At 46.3% G+C, this 24,313-nt stretch overlaps 1 protein-coding gene across 2 annotated transcripts in view; it reads left to right on the top strand.

The window, feature by feature from the left end:
* The window catches only part of LOC106737678 (uncharacterized), a 37,292-nt gene that overhangs the window by 7,732 nt on the left and 5,247 nt on the right, over positions 1-24,313 (top strand). For both annotated transcript variants that reach the window (XM_019492498.2, XM_019492500.2), the window contains exons 2-5: positions 18,133-18,241; positions 21,857-21,916; positions 23,228-23,389; positions 24,067-24,151. In XM_019492498.2, coding sequence (XP_019348043.2) covers positions 18,133-18,241; positions 21,857-21,916; positions 23,228-23,389; positions 24,067-24,151 — 416 coding nt within the window. The remainder of the gene's footprint in view (positions 1-18,132; positions 18,242-21,856; positions 21,917-23,227; positions 23,390-24,066; positions 24,152-24,313) is intronic.

Raw genomic sequence — 24,313 nt, 5'->3', positions numbered from 1 at the left:
GTGGTGGTCAGCACACAAGGAATCAAGGGGGCATCAATTTTCACATCACAAGCTGAGAACTCTAGGGTTTTCTAGTCTATTGATGCCCATAGGCTTAGAGAGTTCATGATTTGGGAGTTATAACTCCCAGCCTGAATATAGGGGTTGCACTAAAAAAGAAGAGCAAGTTTGGACAGATACTCACTTATCTTCCTTTGTTAAAAGTGGATATATGTCACCATGGTTGAAAAAAACAACTGTTCAATAAACCAGGGGTGTTAAAGACATGGCTCATGGGCCGGATCTCGTCTGTGGAGCCTCTTCATCCAGCTGCTGGTGCTGCCTTTGGTCTGAGTTGACCTTTACACCGCTGGACCAGCCCTGCACATAGGGCCAGGGTGCACATTACATATGGCACCTGTGGCACACATTACACATGGGTCCAGGACCCATGCTTAATGTGACATCTGCCACTCTCCCTTCTCCTGTCAGCTGCCCAGTCTGGGACTGAGCTGTGTGTGGCATGAATCGTGGACCAGCTATAACAGGCACCATGTGCAGCCCAAAGCAGCCAGGGCAGGTGTCATGTCGAGTAGGAATCCTGGACCAGCCACTGCAGGCACTGCATGTGACATTCATCACAGGACCCACGCTGTAGATATTAGAAAGAATTTTCTCACTAGAAAGATAGTAAAACACTGGGACAGGTTACCCAGAGAGGTGGTAGAAGCTTCAACCTTGGAGGTTTTCAAAACCCAGCTAGACAAAGCCCTGGCTGGGATGATCTAGTTGGGCCTGGGCCTGGTTTGAGCAGGGGGTTGGACTAGATGTGACCTCCTGAAGTCTCTTCTAAATGCTAATTGTCTATGACTCCATTGTATGTAGAGGATTGGTGTGGCTTTGCTTCTGTAAGTAAGCCATATCCCTCATCCTCTGATGTCAGGGACCTGCTGCACATTGGTGTAGCCAAGGGTCCATTGCTGAGTGCTGCATAGTAATTCCTTCCATGCCGTGTATGCTACTTCCTGGGGTTGGTGGAAGAAGCAGGGACATGCTATTTACTTTGCGTTTGTTCAGCTGGAGTCCCCTGCAGAGGAAATGCTCTGACCCCTACTCATGTTTCCCTTTAAACAAGCCTGGTAAAAATGTGGTGGTCTAATGACCCCCATGAGCTTCCCAGGAGACGAAAGCCTGATGGTAAGTGGAATGTGCACCTCTTCAACAGCTCCCTCCCCTAGTAAAGGTGTTTATCCCATTGACAAGTAGTCAGGCAAGCTCCATCGTCCTTTCGTAATTGCTGCATTAGCGGAGGATCAAGTAACACTTAATGGTTGTAGGTTCCCTCAAACATGATTGAGAAGGTCAGGCAGGGTTGAGGTAGAATATTTGCAACAGTTTGACATAAGCCTTGGCCACTGGTTAGCAACAGGTGCATATTTTATGGGTCCCGTTCCCTAGCAAGTATTTTTGCTGTCCCTTGGCCTCTGCTCCTCATGCCGGGTCAGTGCATTGCAATGGTGTCGAGGAGCTATTGCTGAGCTATTGCAAAAGCTGTGGCATCAGGCAGGGTGCGCATCAGTCTGTGTCAGATTAAATTGCTCCATTGGCTCAGATGAACGGACAGACTTGACTGGAGGCTGTGCATAGCCTCTGCTGTCGAAAAGTGCAGGGACTTGGGAAGGAGGATGGAGGACTCTTCCTTGAGGCCACTGGTTATAATCCAGGCTCATTTGGTCCTTGAGCTTCCTCTTGGATGGCTGTGCAGCGTCTTTGTGTAAAATGAGTTTGGTGGGTCTTTGCCTGTTCTGTCAATCATGTAACTGGCCAGCAGAAATTGTGCTGGGACTCACCCTGCTCTTTGCACTGCCTTTGGCCTCCTGTCCATGCCCTGCAGATTTTAATTTTATACACAGTTCTTAATCCAGGCCAAGATGCAGCTGTTAAGCTAATTAAGTACATGGCAAAAGAGGAGCATCCTGATGAGGTATGAGAGGAGAGGGCATTTGCTAGAGCTGTGCTGAGTGGCAGTGCTACCAGTGAAGATCGTTCAGCAGCATAATTAATGGCTTGGGAAAGTAATGGCATGGCCCGCTCCTACTTTGCAAGATGCTATGAATGGCCTACCTTCATATAGTTGCCTTACCTTCTCCCTGATTTAACAGTAACATGGTTAACCACCTTCCTGTATCAAGGTAATATCCCACCCATGCCTCAGCTTTCCAGTTGTAGCATGGGGAGCACACACCGATTCAGAGCTCTATTTCAGGGACTAGTATTCCTCAGTTTTGTGGGTACTTGTGCCCTTGTAATGAAAACATCAGTTAATCAACATTTGGGGTCAAGTGTGAAAAGTATAATTCCCACCCAAATCCCTCGCTGTGCTGCTCATCTCTCTTGCGTATGGGAGAGGCTGAGCCCAGTGCAGTGAAGCTATCTCGCACAGAGCTAAAAATTACTGGAAATCTTTTGCTCAGTCCATTAACCTGCTCTTTTATTTTAGCCCAGGGCTGCCTGACCCCACTCTGCGGATGCCCCTGAGTATTTATAGCCCCATACTATCCCAGCCTTGCCCTCTGTGACTCGGCTATGCTGGTATCTCTTCATTTGAACCTGCAGCCCCTACCTTCCTGTGCCTGGGCCTGCCTTAGCCAAGGTTGTCAGTTGTAGTCTAACAAAACACTTGCTTAAGGGATGTAGCCAGGTGCCCACTCAGCACCTGGATGTGACCATTAATTTATTTTCTGTTGCCACTTCAACTGGGATTTGACTTGGATGAAAGGCCAGTAGCCTCCAGCCACTGTGAATCATGGACATGGCCTAGGTCTTTCTTTGCTTACAGGGCATGCACACCAGCTGAGAGGAAGCCCTGCTCCCCTTTGAGACCTTTGCTCAGCTTCATAGTTTCATAGTAGCTAGGGTCAGGAGGGACCTGAACAGATCATCTAGCCTGACCCCCTGCCACAGGCAGGAATGAATGCTGGGTTCACAAGACCCCAGACAGGTGATCATCTAACCTCTTTTCGAATTTACCCAAGGTAGGGGCGAGGACCACTTCCCTAGGAAGCTGGTTCCAGATTCTTGCCACCCTAACTGTAAAATAATGCTTTCTGATCTCTAACCTAAACCTATTCTCCATCAGCTTATTACCATTGTTCATCTTCACTAACTTATTTCTAAGTACAGTTTGCTTTGTCAGAGTTGGGTATATGTGGCTTCCTTTTACCTTTAATATCACTTGCTGCATGGAAAAGGCTCTAGCCTGGCTAAACCTGTTACAAATTTGCCTCCAGGATCTTGAGTATGTGTTCCCAGGCACTACTTGCTAGCGCTGATTGCAGAATAAAACCTGGTACCTGGCCTAGAATTGAGACTGAAAGCTCCTGCATGATTGTCACTACTTGGTGGTGCGTGCTTATGTATGGCCATACAGAACTGGTGAGATCGCTGCATGTGCCAGTCTCTTTCCTTTGTAGACTTATGGCTTAATCCAGTGATGCTCATGCTCAACCATTTTCCCCAGTGGGCCAGATGGGCAGTACCTGGTCTGACTGCAGGATGGTGCCACTTGGAGAGGGGTGAGGGGCAGCTCAGCCTGAGCCTGGGCCTACAGGGGGAGAAACAGAGCATAACCCAACCCCAGCTTGGCCCCGTGGAGAAAAGGGGCTGTGGCCCAGCCACACCCCACAGAAGGAAAGGGTGTCGCCTGGCTCCAACCGGGTGCTTGGGGTCTGGGCATTTGGCGGAGGGAGAGTGTCTGTATTAATGGCTGCTGCCAAATTTCCTGACCCATGGGAAGCCCTGCAAGCCATATGCAATGGCTTCATGGGCCACATTTGGCCCATGGGCTGGAGGTTGAGCACTCTGAATGGAGTCAGCATAACGGCTCCCATCAGGCGCTATAAGGGCTGGATCGGGTCCTGAAGAAGACTCCCTGGTCTTGCTAAGGCAAGGGCGGGCAATTATTTCGGGTGGAGGGCTGCTTACTGAGTTTTGGTAAGCCATCGAGGGCTGCATGACAGGCAGCCGGGGGCAGATAAATATTAATTTTCTAAATTTTTTAGGGGTGCTGCAGACCAGATAGAATGGCCTGGCGGGCTGCATTTTGCCCACCCCTATGCTAAGGTGATTTCCTGCCAGCAAAAACCCAGAATCCTCAATCCAGGCCTGGTAAATCAGTATATTCCTGTAAATTGACATGTCAATCATCACATTGGAGCTCTTTCAAAAGGGGAACGTTTCAAAAGGGCAGCAGCTGTTACATTCTGCTTGTGACATGTGGACAGACTGGGCCTGATGCAAGTGTAGTATAACCACTCCACTACTTAATACTGGATGAAGCACAAGTTAGGCTCATGTGCTTGGGAATTGCAGATGCATGTTGGTGAATGGTTCCTGCCTTGGAAAGTTTTACTGACCCTTCATCACTTTTCCTTTCCGCTGCTCTCTCTACTGCTCTCGGGGAGTGTTTTTGTGAGACAGCATTACCGGGGATTGCTGAGCATTGATAACGGACTCAGAGTTGTTGCAAAATAGACAGGCCCTGTTCTGCAGACCTTACTGAGGAGACCTTAGTGTTCCAAAATCTTACGGTTTTATTGCAAGTCTTATGGTATTTAGCAGTTTTGTTCCGTTTTTGACTTAACTGCTGGAGTCGTGCGATTACATGAGAATCTCAACATCCAGCTAAAAAAAAAGTGAATTTCTAGCTGTTCTGATTTCTAGCTGTTCTGATTGCAGTGAAGATCTTCACACAAAGTCACAAAGGAAAAAAGCCTGATATTCTTCTGTTGTTTCTAAAATCTCATGATTTCTAAGCCAGTCCCATGACTTTGAGGCCCAGGCAATGAGTTTGGAGCATCTGTGCATGAGGGGAGTGAGAGCAGACAACCCATTTAACTCTAAGATGAGATGTTTATGAGAACAATAGCATGATAGCCCATAGCCCATAGTAGCAGAGGACAGGAGTTGGTGACCAAAAAGGTCCTTTCTAGTTCTATGTTCCTTCCAATTTATTGAAATTGGTTAAAGCAGATCCCCAGGTGCATAGTTATGTTGGTATACAGTTCTTTGCTATTGATGTAGCTGATTTCTGAACATTTGAAAAAGATGCTTGAAGAGTTCTGGAGAAAAAAATACATAAGCACTTCCCTTTTATTTAATACTGTTTTCCAACTAGGTTTTTCATTTGTGATTTTACTGCACAGTAATATTTCACATGACTATCCAATACAGGTAACTCTTGTATGTCATGCTTAGTGGAGGCTGTGGCCTGGTGGAGAGAGCAGCAGCCTAAGATCCCTGCATTTGTGGCTCAGAGGGAATATAGCATAGTGATTATCTCTAGGCCCCTGCTCCAAGGCCCCCAGAGGTCTAGTCCTTGCTCTCTTGCCCCCATAGGTCTAGTCCTTGCTCTCTTGCTTATATGAAGCAAGTCACTTAAATACTTCCTGCCTTGGTATTATCACCTGTCACATGGGGACTCTGAGAAGCATATTAAAGCTAAAACCATGAATGACAACCAAGTATGACACAATTTTCAGCTGAAAGCTGCTGTGTAAACATCTAGGATTTAAAAAAAGGCGGTGTGGGAGCAGTGACCAGTGCTACAGAGGATTCTGCTGCTCCCAGCCACTTCCTCTGTAGGGCAGATAGACCGTGGCATGGGAGCATCAGCCAGAGACTTTTTTTAAAGTCCCCACATCAGGTAAAAATCTCCCCTTCCCACTCTTGGCACTCTCTCCCTTCCCTCTGTGCTATGTGGCACCTCCCTTCCCCTCCCATTTCCACCCTGCTTCCCTCTTTACTTACATCTCTGTGTGTTGGAAGGGGAATCCTACCTGCCACTGCTGCTGTCCTGGATGCTCCTGGCTTGCTGCAGTCAGGTGCATAGGGAGTAGCTATGTAGAGATCAAGGCTCAGATGGGGACAGCAACAGTGGCAGACAGGTTCTCCCTCCCCTTCATCTGCTTTCAGGCTAGGAGGCAATATGTGGGGGGACTGGGCAGGGTGGGGAAACCCTCCTGCTGCTGCTGCCACTGTCCCAGCTGAGCCCAGCTCCCCGTGCAGCCTGGTTGGGGCAGGTCAGGAATGCCTCTGGAGCTCCCCCTGTCTCTGGGGGAATGGGAGGGAAGGAGAAGGGTGGTTCTGCTGAGTGTGGAGGGGGAAGGAGGCAGGGGGACCAGGTTCTTTCCTGCTTTGGAGACTTAAAAAAATCCCCCGACTGCTGTTCCCTCAGCGTGGTCCTAAAGGGGCACATGACTGTGCCACCACATCCACTCTGGATCTGCCCCTGTGTAAGTGCTAACCACAGCAGTGATGCTTAGCACAGTATTCACAGTAGAGCCCTGCCCCAGAGGCAAATCTTGAGGGGGTGCTAATGAGCAGGTGCAGCATCACTCATCATTTCCTCCCTGGGTTGCACCCTTTTCCTCAGAGAGAAGGACCTGTTGAGGCTTTCAAAACTCCTGCCACCAAGGGGTTTATTTGCCTATTACTGACACCTTCCTGGGCAGCCAAACATGCCAAACGATTATAAAACAGGATGTGAAGGCGGCACATTTTCATTGGTAACTATATAAAGAGTTGTTAAACTTTTGCCATACATAATTTATATTCTACAGAAGGGAACTGAGCCCACCAGGAACCAGCTTGCAGCTGGTCTAATTCTCCTAGACCTGAAGTTCTCAGCTGCCAGCCAATTGCAGGGGGAAGTGCATTTTTTCCCCTGCTCCCTCCTTGGGTAGCAGTGTCATGAGTCCCAAGGTAGGTTTTGTATGTGTTAGGCTCTGTGGCATCCAGCGAGTTCCAGTAAAATACTCAAACACGCGTGTCTAATGAGAAAGGAATCTTTACTATGACTGGCAGAGGGGAAAGCATATAGATGAATGCACGCAAGTGGTACTGCTGCCTGCAAGAAAAGGCAGTCTCTAGGATTTCTAGCTAAACATTATGAATGGGTAATGGAAGACTGCTGGGTCTGCCCCACCAGGGCTTCAGTGGCAGGAGCGTCTTTGGTGTTAAGTGCCAGGTTTGGTTCAGCCTCTGCTGACTGAGCTTCTGTGTTATCTTATTGAAACCCTTGGCATGATCCATTTGCTGCTGTGCTGTGCAGAAGGATCTTGCTGTTTTTATCTGGATTCTTCAAGATAATGTTATGGCAGGGGTGCTGCACAGTAGGGCTGTGCAAAGCTTCAGTCCCTGATTTGATTCGCTGGAGATTCAGCCCGATTCGGTGGCTGATTCTCCAAATCCAAATCAAATCAGAGGACCCTTTAATCTCTTCGAATTGAATCAGGACCCTCTGAATCGATTTGGAGAGATTTGGAAAGATTCGGCAATTTGGACGTAGACACAGCTTTAAAAGGTTTTTCTACATACCTCTAGGTAGCAGGCGGCTCGTGAATGCTGCAATGCTGGGGCACATGGAGTGTCCCACAGGAGCATGGGGGGCTCCCCAGCGTGCTCGGCAGCAGATCCGGAAATGGACCAAAATCACTTCCAGTCCACTTCAGGGTCCGCTGGGGAGCATGCTGGGGGGCTCCCCCACACCCCCCCAGCTCAGCAACTGGTGCTTCCTGGGTCTGGGGGGGCACCCAGCATTCCCCCCACAGCTGATCACCGAGCTGGGGGGTATGGGGTGTGTGGGGGGGGGCAGTGTGCTCCCCAGCAGACCCAGAAATGGACTGGAAGTGCTTCTGGTCCACTTCCGGGTTTGCTGCTGAGCATGCGGAGGGCCCCCCTGCACTCCTGTGGGACGCTCCATGTGCCCCAGCATTGCAGCGATCACACGCCACGCTGGTACCTCAAGGTATGTAGAAAAAACATTTAAAGCTGTGTCTGTGGCCGAATTGCTGATTCTCCAAATCAGCTCTGAATCTTCAGATTCGGATTCAGCCGAATCGAATCAGGAACAGTGATCCAAATCAACGAATCGAATCACTCTCCCTGATTTGGGCTGAATCCAAATCAAATAGGGCCAGCTTTGCACACCCCTACTAGAGAACTGCATGGCAAGCCACTGTCAGCTTCCCACACACCCATGGGACTGCTCTTCTAGTCTTGACTCTTGGGAATACCGATGTGAACAGGACTTCCAGGTCACTGGAGGGAGGCATTAAATTAACTGTATTGTTCTGATTGTAAGTCAGCCATGTGTGTGAGTTGATCCCTCATTTTCAGGTACAGTTCTAGGGAAATCAGTGATGCAGTGTGATGTGTCGCTCCTCCTGTTTCAGTACCATCCATTGTCATCTCCCTCTCAGCCATCTCCTTACCCGTATGACTTTTCTTCTACTTAATCCTGTCTTTTCCAATTTAACTAATAATTTCCCATGTGGCACTATATCGTGTACTATTCTGAAGTCCAAATGGATAAGATCTGCTGCATTTTCTGTGTTGTTTTTCCTTGATTTTTTTTTTTTTTAGTCAATTTGGAACAGTCTACCTTTAGTAAATTTAATTTTTCATTTATCTTTGTATCTTAAATTACTTTTTCCTTCAAAAGTTATGGTCAAACCTCACGTACCTGTCAGACCAAAAAGCCTACTGTTCATCCTTCTCTCAACCTCCTTAAATATAGGTACTACCTTTGCTATTCTCTAATCAGGTGGTACTATACCTGGCTTGATACATTTTAAAATACTTGATGCCAAATCTGTGATTTCATGTGCCATTTCTTACTGGAATCTAGGGTGCAAATGATCTCTCTGCTCCAAACTGAGTTCATTAAATTGTTTGAGTTTTGTTTCCAACTTGGTGGTGCCAGTTTCCATAAAAGCATTCATATTTTCCATCCTGCATTTTGATCTTTTAAATATCATTCTTATTGAAAACTGAGGCAAAGTATTCATGGTATTTGGATCATATTCATGTCCTGTTTTTATTTATATAGCTGAAGGACCTTTGGCTGTTTTAAAAATATTTTTTCAAATGTCTACCTCAGTTTGATTTTTGGCACGTCTCACTCTATCTCTGCACTTTTTTACTTTTAGGAAAGGGTTTCTTTGTTGATCAACCCTTTTTTTATTTTCTTGTAGGTATCCCTACTATCCAGGGAGAGCCTCATAATGCTGCTTTGCTTCTCCACAGCTCTGGTTGTCTTTTCCATTAGTCACTACTTTCTTCCAGACTTCTTAAAAACAGCTTTGTGAAGTCATATGTTGCCATTGTTATGAAGAAGACTAACGGCATCCTGGGCTACATTAGTAGGGGTGCTGCCAGCAGATGCAGGGAAATGATTATTCCTCTCTATTCAGCACTGGTGAGGACACATCTGGAGTTCTGTGTCCAGTTTTGGGCCCCCCACTACAGGAAGCATGTGGAAAAATTGGAGAGAGTCCAGTGGAGGGCAATGAAAATGGTGAGGGGCTGGAGAATATGACTTCTGAGGAGAGGCTGAGGGAGCTGGGCTTATTTAGTCTGGAGAAGAGAAGAAAATATGAAAAAGAAAGAAAATAGGCTGGCTAAGATTCAGAGTGACCTAGACAAATTGGAGGCTTGGGCCAAAAGAAATGTCATGAGGTTTAACAAGGACAAGTGCAAAGTCTTGCATTTAGGACAGAACAATCCCATGCACCAGCACAGGCTGGGGGCTGACAGGCTAAGCACCAGCTCTGCAGAAAAGGACCTGGGGGTTACAGTGGACAATGAGTTGAATATGAGCTAGCAGTGTGGCCTTGTTGTCGAGAAGGCTAATGGCGTACTAGGCTGTATTAGTAGGAGCATTGCCAGCAGATCGAGGGAAGTGACTATTCCCCTCTATTTTGCACTGCTGAGGCCACATCTGGAGTACTGTATTGAATTTTGGGCCCCCAATACAGAAGGGATGCAGAAAAGTTGGAGAGAGTCCAGCAGATGGTAACAAAAATGGTTCGGTGGCTGGGGCACATGACTTACGAGGAGAGGCTGGGGGAACTGGGTTTATTTAGCTTGGAGAAGAGAAGACTGAGTGGGGATTTGACAGCAGCCTCTAACTGCCTGAAGGGGGGGTTTGAAAGAGGCTGGAGCTGGACTGTTCTCAGTGGTGGCAGATGGCAGAGCAAGGAGCAATGGTCTCAAGTTGCAACAAGGGAAGTTTAGGTTAGATATTAGCAAAAACGTTATCGCAAGGAGGGTAGTAAAGCACTGGAACAGGGTACCCAGAGAGGTTGTGAAATCTCCATCCTTGGAGGTTTTTAAGACCCAACTAGACAAAGCCTTGGCTGGGATGATCTGGTTGGGGATGGTCCTTTGAGCAGGGGGTTGGACTAGATGTGACCTCCTGGGGTCCCTTCCAACTCTCATTTTCTGTGATTCTATACAGTTCTTTAGCTAAATATCAGGATACTTAAAATCAATTTGCATGGGACTTCAGGTCTTTTAGAGAATCCCAGCGGGATCCTTTCTACTGTAGAGAGACACCCTGACTGGTCTTTTTACTTTCTCCTTCCCTAAGGGAGTTTGGTTGCAACAGAGTCCTTGCCACCATCGGACAAATCTCCTAAATGAAGAATTTCATCTTCTTGCTCTGGGCCCCTTCATCCTTAGCACAATAAACTGCAGTAGGAATTAGGGAAACTTCTAGCACTGAGCAGTTTGGCATAATTCACTTTAAGCACGTATTATCAAACATGGCTGTTTGTGATTTATTCACCCCAAGCTTCCACTCATTGTCATTTAACAAAATTGCCTTGCATAGTTACATGCAGCCACGGAAGTGAAAAGAATGTGTATTAACTGAGATAAGCACATTTTATGCAAGTAGGACATGCATTGTTCTATAGCCAAATAACAGGCAAATGATGCCTACCTTACCATTTTATCTAATTTGAGCTCAATCAACTCATGGTCACTTAAATCACTTAATAATTAAAGGTTATTATTTTAGTAGTTCTTTTATCATACTTTCACTAACCAAAATAAATTCTGATATAGCTAGTGCTTTTTGGTTCAGTAGCTGTTTGGTGGAGAAATCTGTCTTCTATCATATTGAGAAATATCAGGGCCTTTCCATTATTAGGACTCATTTACCAGTCTCTGTGTTAGACTCAATGGTCTCTGTGTTAGACTCAATGATCTCTGATAGCATTACAGAGGTCTTGGTCTTACTTAAATCTGAACCGTGGTGCTCTAGAGCAGACACCCATTAGAATCATCCTTCGCTGTAGTCATTTTGACCCAAACAGATTGTGTTATTCATCCTATTCCGTATTTCTTTGGTCCATCACATCGCTAACCTACAGTGCTTGTGCATTTCCCCCTTGCCTGTATTTCTGGCCAACATGTCCCCTTGAATATCGGTGTTCCCTATGTTTCTGAACCAGCTTTTATCTTCTGAACTATTACTTCAAGGCACTTTGGGTACGAACCAAGGTGCATTTTAGCTGCTTTATGTGGGGAGGGAGAGCTGCTGTTTGGGAGGTTGCAGCATTGTAACTGAGCCTGCAATTGAGCTAAATCTCTGTAAGTTTTGACTCGGGATGAAGTAGGGTTAAAATGAGAGCAGCTGTGCTGCACTCGTGTCACTACAGAATCATGCAGAGGTAACAGTTGATTATAACAGCTTGTATAGTATGCTTTGATATAGCTACCATTGTTATATCTGTTTACACCCTGTGTTGCTGAGGCTTCACTGTTTATCACGGACCACTCCCGTCCCTATCCACATCAGTGCAAGGTTTTCATTGCATTGCCTACCTGACTGCTCTTCCCATCAGTATTACTATTTTCCTCTGCATCTTTCTACTCCTTGCCATTTCTTTATCCATTGCTATATCTTCATTTACCTCATTTAATCTTCCTGTTTACATAAACCAAGCATGGAGATTACATTACTTTCTTTTCCAGTCTCTCCCCACCCACATGAAATCACAACTACTTAGTGACAGCAGAGGAATGTTGAGACTCAGGTCTCCTGTTTCATTCCAGGTTCCCTGGCAGTGGGTTTAATTGTTACAGACCCTCTTACCCTCTCCCTCTGCTCTTTTCTCCAACGCATCCTGGCTCCTGACATTTGCAGCACCTCTCTCCAGTCACTGGTCTGTCTGCAGCTCCAGTTTGTCCCCTTTTTCAATTCCTGCCAGTGAGTCGTACAGCTTCCAGCCTGCCCTTGTTCTTCTCTCTTGTTTTGCAACGCTCTACATGTCAATCAGGCTGCTTTTTCCAAGAAAAGACATACAACTGGAAGGGACATCCTGGTTTAAAATCGGGTGTGCGTCTCTATAAACAGAGCAATGCATACTTTGCTAGAGAGGTTGGTCAGAGGCCAAAACTTCTGGAGAAGAATGATAACACATGCAAGTGTTTTTATCAATGAGGTGTAAGTTCCTTGACTAATTTAAGGAAAAGGAAGCAGGGAGGCAGAGGAAAGAAAAGTGGATGGATGTCAGAGATGCACAGAAAGAATAAAGATGAGCAGATTAGGTAAATACCTTTTAAAAGAAAAATGAAGATGGTCCTTTATCCAAATGAAACTGCATTGGGGAAATGAGGCATTTGGAAATAATACTTCTGTTGGAAATAGGACATTACAATGGGATACAAGACACCCCTGTTCTTACAAAACCTGGCAGGATGGGAGTTGTAGCAGCTAGGAGGGGCTAGGACCTTCTCTTTACACTTTCAAATGAGGGTAGTTTCTCTGTTTAACTGATCTGTCCTCTTTGGGGTCTTTTATATTGCTTCTTGAGTATCTAGGCAAACACCTTCAGCTCCTTCCAGGAACATTTGCCTCTATTGATATTCCCCAGATATTCAAACTTTGTGACTGTCACCAGTTTGGGGCTGGATTGGAGTTCCTCATTAGTCCATTGCTAATGAGAACGTCTAGGATGAATCCCTGTTTAATGATACAAAGTTCTTCCTCCCAGTGAGGGTGAGTCAGGCTGTCTCTATAATCCTGTGTTTCCCTAGGGGAGTGAGGGGGAGTGCTCAGGAACCTGGGAAAGTTACAGGAACATGTTAGGTCCTCTTGACTTACTAATATATGATGCTCCCTACACTAACAGGCAGGGGCCTTCTGGCCGTCATTAACTCAAGGTGGAAAGTGTATTGACAGTGCCTGTTTTTCTCTGCAGATCCAGCACCTGGTGGAAAGGACACAAATCCTAACTATTTAGTTCAGTTCCCTTCAAAATAGAAACAGTTGTTGGGTGAAGAGAGAGAAGCAAAGGGATACAGTGTGTAAAATAAGATATGCCTGAAAAATAAGCTGAATAAATCTAAAAGGCACCTGACTAGCCTAAAGGGATGAGGGATTATCCATCCACTGACATATCATAAATGTGTTGCAGACAGTCTTGAACCATCTGTGGATATCTGATCTGCCAATAAAAGAGATTGACAGGGGCCTGCTGGCCTTCATTAACTCAAGATGGAAAGCAATTTGTTTGCCATTATCTTTGTTTCAGAGTTAAAGCTGCCCTGACTGAAAACAAGGCTAGGAAGGACCTGTACCTTGGGCTGGTCTTTCTCTGCTTTTTGTCTCCATCAGCCAGACTACCTGCATATACACCCATTGTACTGTTTTCACATGGGTAGCCCCTTGCAGCTTCTGTCTGTGGCACCTCTTCTGGATCTTCTGTTCCTCTGAAGATCATGGTACCTATCTAGTCATAGGCTTTGTTCACAGTATTTATCTCACTGTAGCATCCACAGTAAACTTTCCTTTTTTTCTTCTTCTTTTCCATCTCTTGCACAGGTACCCATTCATTACATCCACCACTCTATCTTATTGGTGCATCCATCCATCTTGCATGTCCAACTGCCTGCAATATTGCTCCAACCCTACGTCCTGCAGCATGGGCAGCTGGTGCCTCCCGAGTCTGGGGGGGGGCACCTGCAGGCGCTGTAGGCAGCGTCAGTGGCAGGGCTGGAGCTGGCGAGCTCCTGCAGGTGCTGCCTGTTGGGGGGGTGGGGGGATGTTGGCTGTGCCCCACCCTACCCCCCCTACGCATCACCAATGCCCTGCAGTAGCTCATCCATATTTCTGACCAGAGATTGAATTAAATTGTCCAATGCCTCTGGCAAAACAAGTGGGACTTGGGGTCATATGCGGATCATATAGTGTCTGCATGATGGAGATGGTCAGAGACATTGTCAAGGATCAGATGTCTGTTGGTTAGTAAACATATTTATTCATTAACTTTTTCCTGCTCTTTGCTAGCTAGAAACCTGTGAAGGATGAACAGTCCTGAGAAGTAATAGACCCAGAGCACATGTCAGTGCATAAGTCTGTACATTACATAGGCCTAGGGGAATGCAACCTTGATCCCTGGGAACTTGCTTGTCCCAGTTGCATTCTTAACAGGGTGGCAAGGTTGTACAGGGGCCCAAGACTCATTGTAACATTTAGGCAGATATATTGCAGTCATAGACATGGTTTGTATTCAGCTAAGGGCACCTGACAGTGCCCTGCCAACTGACTAGGATAAGCCCTGGGTGTCATCCTATAAATGCTCATAGCACTGTTATGCTGCTGACCCTTTAACTGTGTCTGTGTAGCAGATCAGTCCAGTCTTCCTGCCTTTGAGCTTTTAGTAGAATGTTATTCTACATTGCCCTTCCTTGACTTCTTGCCTCAGCAGCATATTGGATCATCTTACAACTCAGCTCTGTTCACTGGAACAGCTAAGATGCAATCTGCCTTTGGGTTTATACTTGGAGCAGACCCAGATCTGTCCATTAGGGATGTGGGGAAATGGAACCTCATTGTTAGATGCTGGTTAATGCAGCACCTGATCTTTGGTAGCTTCAGTCCTAAGCAGAAAAATAACATTTTCATGACACTAAAAAAAAAAAAAAGGCAGACAAGAAAGTTCAGGATGGCTGGGGCAGTACATGGGCTTGTGAGCAGAGAGCTGCTGCTCCATCTGCCTCCACAGTCCCTGGGCATTTGTACACATGATGCCATTAACATATATACATGATGAAAATGTCACTTTGTATGGCTTAATGACGTTACAGTGTACATGTGCAGGACTTTTGGGGGGGTCTTTAATGACCTTGCATCACTGCAAATGGAACTACATCTGGATGTACAGGTCAGTTGCATCATACGCGCATTTAACTTGCGCAAATTCAACTATACATGGGGGGGGACAGGGATTGAGTTTGCACGCGTGCCTGGAGCTGTGTGGCTGGCTGCCAGGCAGCAGCGGCAGTCTGGTGGCTGGGCAGCACGCAGCTATCCCCACCACCACCCCGTGCTGCGCCACTGCTGCTGGCTGCACAGCTCTAAGCACAGCTCCGCGGCGGCGGTGAGAGGTTTTGGAGACAGAGGCAGTCACTGCTGGCACGGTAATATGCGATTTCACGCTACGCAATTTTCTCCTTATGCACTGCCTTTAGAATGTAACCCCCGTTAAGATGCGACTGACCTGTAGTTAAGTTTGCAATGTTGCAAATTGCAACAGTGAAGCTGCTGGCTTGCCCCCCAGCCATGGGAGAGGTGAGCAGGCTCTGCAGAAGAAAAGGATCAGGTCCCTCACTGCTTGTGCTTTTAGCAGTTTGCTGTGGCTGGCTGGATGCCTAGGGCTGCCTGGAAAAGAGCTGGCTTGCCCTAGAGGCAGCATGGGGAGGCAGCAGGAGGGTGGCTGTGTGCCCTGGCAGTAGGAGAAGGTGGTAGAGATAGTGTACAAGGCACTGGAAGTCTGGATGGACTCATGGGGAAGTTGGATTAGGTGCCTCTGAGCTGGGGCAGCACCCGGCCCACCTGTAACCTGCCTGGGCAGCCCTGGGGGGTGCCACTGGTGAGGAGGAAAGGACCAGAGCCTCCCATAGCTCAGGGACTGCTCGGTCCACTGGCAGCTTGCCCCCCCGGCTGCAGGCAGGCTCCAGCTCTGCCAAAAGAACAAAAAAATAAGGATTGGACCCCTGGCCATAAAGCGATGGAAAAATTGAAATGATTTAATCCCCAGAGTTTTATTTTATGCCCCACCATTTGAATTTAGGGGGCATAGAATCAAGCTTTGGGTTTTAAACCCCTGTCACGTGTACAAGTGCCCCCCTGTGCTCCCAGGTCATAGCTTTGGGATACTTGGAGTGTGCCGTGCTCTTTTTTAAGCTAGAGCCTGTTCTGAGTTCCTCTGTGTCCCACTGTAAGAAAATACTTCAGATTATTTCTTAGAGCTGCAGGCTTCATCCAAACACACTCTTCTGCCTTTGAAATGCAGGATAAGGCTCAGATGTTCAGCTGGTCCTTAAAGTATGAATTTCAGGTGGTATTGTGCTATGTAGAACAAGAATGTCTTGGTGTATTTAGCTTTCCTGTTGGCCCCATAGCATTTAATAATGTTCTCTATGAAACCTTTTAGAAACCCACACAATTTTTTGGAGAACAAGGTCCTGCCTAGGAGATATTTGAATCATATAAAATTCGATAGCAAGGATAGGGTTTTTTATTCCATATCGGGATGGTTCAAAAAACCTAGAGAGAGTAGTCCTCTTTCCATGACATTCTGTAGCAGGTTCCCATGGTGGATTCTAGGAGAGGGTGGGATAGAAGCACAGTTGGATAGAGAGGCTGATTCTTCATTACTGTGAATTTTGACCATCCCACCTCTCCTTTAATCACTGGTTTGATCTTATTATTAATTCTGCCTTGCTGAGTCCCAACTACTTCCTTGGGCCACCAGTAGGGGTGTGTATTAGGAAGGCATGGGGTAGCACAGGATTGTCCAAGTTTGGAACAGCCAGGGGTTGCGTGCCACATAAGCCTCCCCACCCGCCTCCCTGCGCCGAGCACACGGTGCAGGTGGTAGCATCAACACTTCCCTCCCACTTGCCTGTCTGACATGCGACAGGCCCCCTCCTACCATGTTGCCTGCTGGCACTGGATTTATGACCCAGATACTTTGTTTTGGGTGGACCCAAACTTTCAGACCGATCATGACTTTTTTAGTAGATAATAGGTAAATGTTATTGATACACAATGATAGCAGATGAGAATAATGTAGGCAAGGCAAACAATTTTATATTTACCAGTCTTAAGGCTGTTACAGAGGGAAGGTACATCTGAACGTGAGCTTTACCCTGAGGTTTTTTTTTAATGTTAGATGTCAGCAGCCTGGAGGTCGAGGGCAGAGGCCTGCGCTTCCCCTCCCTCCACCCTGAGGGGTGGGTGAGATGGACTGGTGGTGTGCGCTCTGTTCATGGTGGCCTAGGGTTTCCCTTTTGGGGACCCTTTGCTGCTCTGAAATTTCTTCTTCTGCATTCTTTCTCATTCTCTGATAACTCTTCATCTTTAGGTACTGTTGATTTTTTTTTGTTTGTTTGGTTTTTTTGGTGGTTGTCATACTGTTTACATTTTGTCCTGCTAACATATTTTTTTGTTTTAACAAATTGATTACATGCACACATCTTAATTTGGTTATTTACTGGTCTCCTCATTTAGTTTGTTTACCAAAACTGGAAATTTCAAGGGCTCTGCAGCTGAGCACTATGATCTAATGCCATCTTATTTTGTGTTATGGAACAGTGTGGTACATGTCTCCAATTTCTTAGCCTGTGTATGCCCACTTGTTTCTTGGCCTTAGACATGGTGTCTGTTAGTTTTAGACACAGTGGGCCTTGAAGGAAATGTTGTCCAAACAAGCTTTTAGAAACCAATTAACCCTTGCCGTTGTCCTGGACCATTGTTCTAGTACAATATGTACTTTACCTACAAGCCAATTTTCAAAAGCAAACCTTTAAATATTATTTTTTAGTCATCACTGCTGTGCCCTAGAAACCCTGGCCACCCCAGCAGCAGGAGGAATGGGGAGGGGTTGGGGGAAGGAGTGGGGATGGCAGCATTTGAATGGAAGCCTGCAGGCCATACAATAACTCACTGAGGGTAGATGTGGCCCATGAGCCACTACTTGGATAGCCCTGGGGATAGGAAGTAGGGATGAGGGGTGTAACCAGTGGAAGTATGAAGATGGGGAAGACTTTTGGCCACTTTTGGTGTTCATTGAGGGTCTAGAGGTATCCAAAGAAAGAAGAGGGTCTCAGGAAAGAGAGCAAGAGCTAGGGGGAAGGCAGGTTTCCTGCTGTGGGCAAGAGGAGCATGGGGAGAATGGAATCTGAATTTACATGCTTCGGAAGAGGGCCTGTGACACCTTGAAGTTATAGAGAAGGGTAAGTGTGAGCTGAACTGACAGCTGTCTTCAATAACTGAGTTCTCCTTCCCAATTGCAGCTCTTTTGGGCATTTCCAAGCGAAGGCACATGGTCTGGCTTCAGGGTCACCGACGAACAGTGAAAGTCTACGACAGGGGCTGTGTCTGACCAGGATTTCTGTCACCAAGGTAGGCACCAGTGGCTCATGCTGCTTAATCATGTTAGGTGGGTGATCTGCATGCCCTCCCACTGAGCCCAGAGAAGGTCAGCACCAGGGCTGAGGGAACTAGACCCCCAGAAGCTAGTAGAGCCATGCTCATCACTTTGAGTTGGGGATCTGGCCCATTAGCTTTAAAATATCCTGTACTCAGCACTTAACAGAATTCAGATAAAAAAAGGGCTAGGTCCTGAACTTTGCCATATCTGCATTTAGCAGAGCTAAAGAAAGAGGGACCCAAAGCTGCTTTCAACAGACATCGCTTCCCCTGTTCTGATCCATCCTGTTGTCAGTCTCATCTCTCAGTGTAGCTTAGAACACCCTTAGGTCTATTCTAAGTTACAGGCACAGCCATAAGGAGCTTTTCCATCAATCACGGACTGCCAGGGTACAAGAGTTGTCACCTCGCTCTATTAGCCCCCATGCCGTGAGCCACAAAGTGGTTGGTGGTTGATAAGTTAACCACGGCTCTCTGCTACACCCCCACACAAAGGGAATCCTGAAGGAGCAGGTAAAGCCAGTTTGTAGCTCCCTAGAATATTTGCATTTTTATCACCTCAAACTGCTTCTTTTCATAAATCTGAAGTTCACTGCGAATAAACAATGCTGTCTCAGGTGCACCAAAATAAATGGAACCAAATGTACCATATCAGTGGTTCCCATAGCTAGGCCTTCAAGTCCCTCCTACATTGCTCCTGGGCATAGGAAATTTAGTTTTCCACAAAACATGTTTTTTTTCAAGGTGCCAGGAAAAGGAAAGCATGGTATGGGCCAGCAAATGTTGAGGCCACTGCTCCATACTATAAAATAAGAGTAGACACATGTACCTTCTGAGAACTCTCCCACATTTCATGGTAACACAACCACATAGATGAATATGTTGTGCAACTGAACCAAACATGTTATTTATTCATGCCATTGCTGCCCATGTAATGATGTGGACATTTTGCATGGGACTGAAAGTATGGGAGAAGGGAAAGGATGATTGTTTAAGGGATGCTAATATTTTTGGGTGCGAGTGCCTTGCAGAAGTCCCAGGGCTGGGAGTTGAAACCTGCATGGAGCCCAGGTTTTTTTGATGGCGACTTTGATATTGTAGGAGTCTCCTGTCTCTCTTGCTGTAGTGATCAGTCCTTAGCTCCAGTAATATGGGTGGAGAGCAGCACACTGGTTTCCTCCTCTTCTAAGACAGTCAGTGCACATTGCAGTGTATAAATATTTTGTCACTCCAGGTGACATTCTCCATCAGAGTCTCGGCGTCTGTACCAGAAATTCTCTTCCCCTCCTCAGACAGCCACGTGAGGTCTTTGGGAGTATCTTTTAGCAGTACCTGGCATAGCTCCTCGCCAACCATAATAAGCAATGTTACATTTAGTTGGCATTAAAGCCCAGAGCTGAAACCTCATCTCCCTGGGGCTGGAATTGCCTTAACATATGTGCAGAATACTGGAGCTCTCCTAGATCAGCTTAAGGCTTGGCTGCCCCCAGAGACTGGCTGGTGATTAGGCCTTGATGCAGCAAGTTAAGGGGATATTTTTCTTTTCCTTGAGGGGATCTAACTCCTCAGCATTGATTTGAGAGTCCAAGAGGAGCCTCCTGCCTCACTTTGGGTGTGAGAGCACAGGAGAAAGGGAAGTTAATGACAGGAGGCATCACTCAGAACATCTGTCAGGCCTTGGCAATGAGACATATTTGAAGACCTTCAGAAAGGGCATCCACAATATGCCTCTTGGCTATATCAAGGCAGAGCTCACATTTCCTGAGAGCAGAAGCATTTTCCTAGAGGTTTAGTATTGGTCGGGGGGAGCAGTTAATGATGCTGGTGACTTATCACTCATGTGTAGAATCAGCTGGTGTTGTGTTTTCTGACAGTAGACCAGATATTTCTCTAACGGCAGATACAAAGTCCAGTGGGACAGATTCTGATTTCTGTTACAACACCTTTGGTTCAGATGAACGCCACTGAAGTCAGTACAGGTACAGCAGCGTAGTTGGGGGTAGGTGCTGACTGGCTGAAGGGATAATAACCTGAGTCAGAATCCCAAGATCCAGCCACACTGGAACTTCAAAGGACTTTGTATCTTGTCCCTATTTCTTTTATGACTAACACTTTGAACTTGCACACCATGATATCGTTTGAAGACCTAAAAGCATTTTATAGCCATTTTTTAATTCTGCCTCATCGCTACTCTGCTCATTGGTAAGTACCTCACTTTATAGTGGGGGAAACTAAACCACAGAGGGGGCTAAGGGTGAAATCCTATTTCTCCTTTACTTGCCCCAGGGGCCATTAAGTAGTTGTCCAAATGGATTTTTTGGCACTAATGTGGTGTTTGGAGTCTGTTTTTACCTGTGGCAGAATAGAATGACTATGGTGCACACATACGTTTAAGAAGTAAAAGTACAGGACAACTTACAGAAAGAGTTTTGCCCTGGTCCCAGTCTACAATGGGGCAGAAACTAGCCCACTGAGATTTGCCTATTTTATCTGGTGAATATTAAATACAAATGCAAAAAAGCCATCCAGGTGTCTAGGGGCTCCTCCATTTAAAGGCAGCATCCGTCTCACCCTGCTACCTTTCCTTTGGCTTGTCGTCATCGTCTTGTCCACACATACCATTCTCTCCTGGCTGCCCAGGGGACTAGTTTCAAGAGAGAGATTGGGGAGACCTCTAAGCCTTGTTCAGCCCATGTCCTGGTGGTTACAACATTTTGCTAAAAGCAGAAGATGATGGTTCAAGTCATGTTCTTTCTGACCAAAGGTTCAAGACTTCCATAGCATTGTGCTTGTCATTGGGCACTTTTGTTCTACCCTGGAATGTACATGACCATAACGGAGCCTTCTGAGCATACTCCAAAGGGAAGCACAAACCAAGTGCAGCTCCACAAATGCAGATAGAATTGAAGCTCTGTGCAAGTGCCAAAAACAGCTGTGTAATTGCTGCTTAGGCAGGTAAGGTTAAAATTGGAGTTAGTCCTAAATGGCTTAATCAAAGCTATGCAGCAATACTGACAGAACTGGGAATAGAACCTAGGGGCCCTGGCTCCTTGTTTCTTTTTCTACCCATTATATATTGACTATATTTAGAAGAAGACCTGATACAGAAAAAAGAGGCTTGTGGGCCAGTGAATCACAATCTTTAGATGTGCCTGCTGACCACATCTGAAGATTAGACCCTGTTTAAATGGGGAACTGTTATTTTTGCCCAGAAGGTCTCGCTATGAACTGATATACTGTACATAAAATATAAATTAAAACTAGCAGCGGACTTAACCAGCAGACTCATTTATGTGCATAATGGTGGGAGCAGCATAAAAACAATCAATGCAGTGGGCTTCAAATATTTATGGTTGGGTTAGCAGTTTTCTTGATGAGAAGTAAGGTGAGATGGCTTGCGATGAGGTAACTCCAGATGTTTTCATATGGAATCTTTATTACCCTGATGGGACAGATCAAACAGATGTTGATGGTGGATTTAGCTCATACACAGCTCTTAGTGTCCGTGGAGCGTGACAGTGCAGCTGACTGGGGGAGGGCTGACAAAAAAGTCATTCTAATGGGAATTATACTGGTTTTGTCTCACAGCTGAACCACATGGTGACAGAACAGCTGGTGATGTGCGGAGTCCCAGCAGTGGGCATTTCGGTAAGGGGTGTGTGTTGTTTGCCTTCTGCGTGCTCTCTGTCTCTCTTGGAAGGGAAGAATTTTGAGGGATGGAAAGAACAACTTTCAAGTTTTCCAGGAAGCCTGACATCTCAGCACCTGAAGAGGTTGCTTTCAGTTCAGCTGGTAGAACTCCTGTCTATGAATTATAGTAGTTTGCTTCAAGTCCCAGCTCCTCTAGCTGATGCACGTACACTTTGAATACATCCAGTGCATGAGGCACTTTGCTACTTCATTTATTCCACATTGGAATGAAGTCACCTGATTGTCAGATCTCATACAAGTCTGAATACTGGGGTTAATTTGCATAACATGGCGTTACACCAATGATTCTCAACCAGGGTGCTGTACCACCTTAGGAAGCCTTGAGATCCAATCAAAGGTGCCATGGAGTGCCACACAACATTAGTTCTGTTAGGTGTGCAAATATGATTCATGAGATAAATCCAGAAGGCATGTCCCCCATGAACAGAAAAGTGCATTTCCTGGGGACAAACAACAGCAGCGCAATATGTGCCACTGCTACTTGTCCCTGGGCAACGCTCATGCGTGCGCACTCTGTTGCCCTGCACGTTGCCCCATCTGGAGTAGTGGAGGCTGGGACCAACACCTGGGCTGGCCCCAGCAGCCTTACCTGGGGTCCTGGGTGCCTCTGGGGGTGGTGATCTAGCAGCAGGGAGCCTGGCCAGTAGTTGGAGAATAGCTCCAGGCGGCCCAGCTTCAGTTTTGGCCAGTGCATGCTGCTGCCAAATGCACCACCCCGTTTTTTTTAGACATGGGTTTTTTTGACACTGGGATTTCCTGGTGTCAAAAAAACCCATGCACTGCTAATTAGGAGTGTGGTGAATACCTGCACATGTGGTGCGTGCATTATGTGGCACTGTAGACAGGCCAGTGGCTCTGCATACCACATGTGAGTGCTCGTCCAGACACACCCAGAGATTTCAGCTTGGAATTCATAATGTCAAAAATGTTCTGCCCTACTGTGATCTGAGTTCTTTGCAATAGAAGAATTACTCTATTATTTTTCACTAGTTAAAAAAAACCCCAAGTGAAAACTAAGAGCTGGAATTTTCTGTGGGGTGTTTCGATTCTAACAAGGGTGCATTGAGTTTGTAAAGGTTGAGAATTGCTGTTTTAGACTGAGATAGTGGGTTGTTCAGGCATAAAGACCTAAGTACTTGGTTTCTGAACCCTCCATTCCCCTTACTAGTTGGGCTGCTATTCAGAAGTGTATGAGGTCATGAAAGCAATCAAAATACATGGTAGGGCATCACTGTGTCTGTGTTGCAGCCCTTTGGAGCCTGGAGGACAGCAGGCAGGAAAATCACCCAGGCTGGCATTGCTGCCATAAGGGACTCCTTGGAAGCAGGATACATCCCAGTCCTTCATGGGGACTGTGTTCTGGACTCGGAGCAGCACTGTAGTATCTTATCTGGTGACACAATCATTGAGGTGAGAGGAATGGGGGCAGCCCCCAGGCAAAGTGGGGTATGGTGCAATCTAATATTTGCACTTCTGGTTGTCACTAGCTGGTTTTGCCCTGGGGACCCTGTCTACCAGCAGGAGTCATTCTATCTACCCCTTCTTGAATTGCTCTTGGCTTGAAATCATCATAGACATGGTTCTGACCTGTATAGGGAACCTCTGAAAGACCTGATCCCTAGGGAGTCCATATAGGAATCTCTCTAGAAATGTCTTACTTGGATAACTGGACCTCTAGCTTGACTCTCAATAGCCTCCTAATTATGCAATAGAGTTGGGCCTAATCCAAAATCCTGTCAGAAAGCAACAGAGCTTTCAGTCTAGTACCATCCTGTGATACATACAATCAGGACAAAATTAGAGTCATCAAACTAGGGCTTAAAGGCACTTGTAATCTATCCTAGTTGAGGGGATAGTCTGGGCTACCCACTGGAAACACAGGCTTTCTGTTCACTGACATATCCCACTTGCCCAACACAAGTTTGAACCCTAAATACTCAATTTGGACATGGGCAGCAGGCCACAGGGCATGCTGCATGTCTGTATCTGAGATATGGCAGTAAGAACACTGAGAGAGGCTGGCCCTGGACTTGTAATTGAGTACAAGGAAGCCTGATGCTTTATCACTTGTTTTGCATAATTTGCAGGTTCTGTCCCGTGAATTCTCACCGAAGCGAGTGGTGTTTCTCACTGATGTCAATGGAATCTATGATCGTCCACCCGATACCCCAGGTAAGGTATAAAACTTGAAAAGAAAACAGACTGGAGTCTGGTCCTGTCCTGTCCCAATATGTGTTCAATGCTCTGGAATTGGACCCAGGGGATTCAGGGGCTCAATATACTAAGAGCAGAATCCTATTTCACTTCATGCACCTAAATGGCTCATACCCAGTC

Source organism: Alligator mississippiensis, chromosome 14 (genome assembly GCF_030867095.1).
Source record: "Alligator mississippiensis isolate rAllMis1 chromosome 14, rAllMis1, whole genome shotgun sequence".
NCBI classification, from domain to species: domain Eukaryota; kingdom Metazoa; phylum Chordata; order Crocodylia; family Alligatoridae; genus Alligator; species Alligator mississippiensis.
This window is presented reverse-complemented; position numbering and strand designations above follow the sequence as displayed.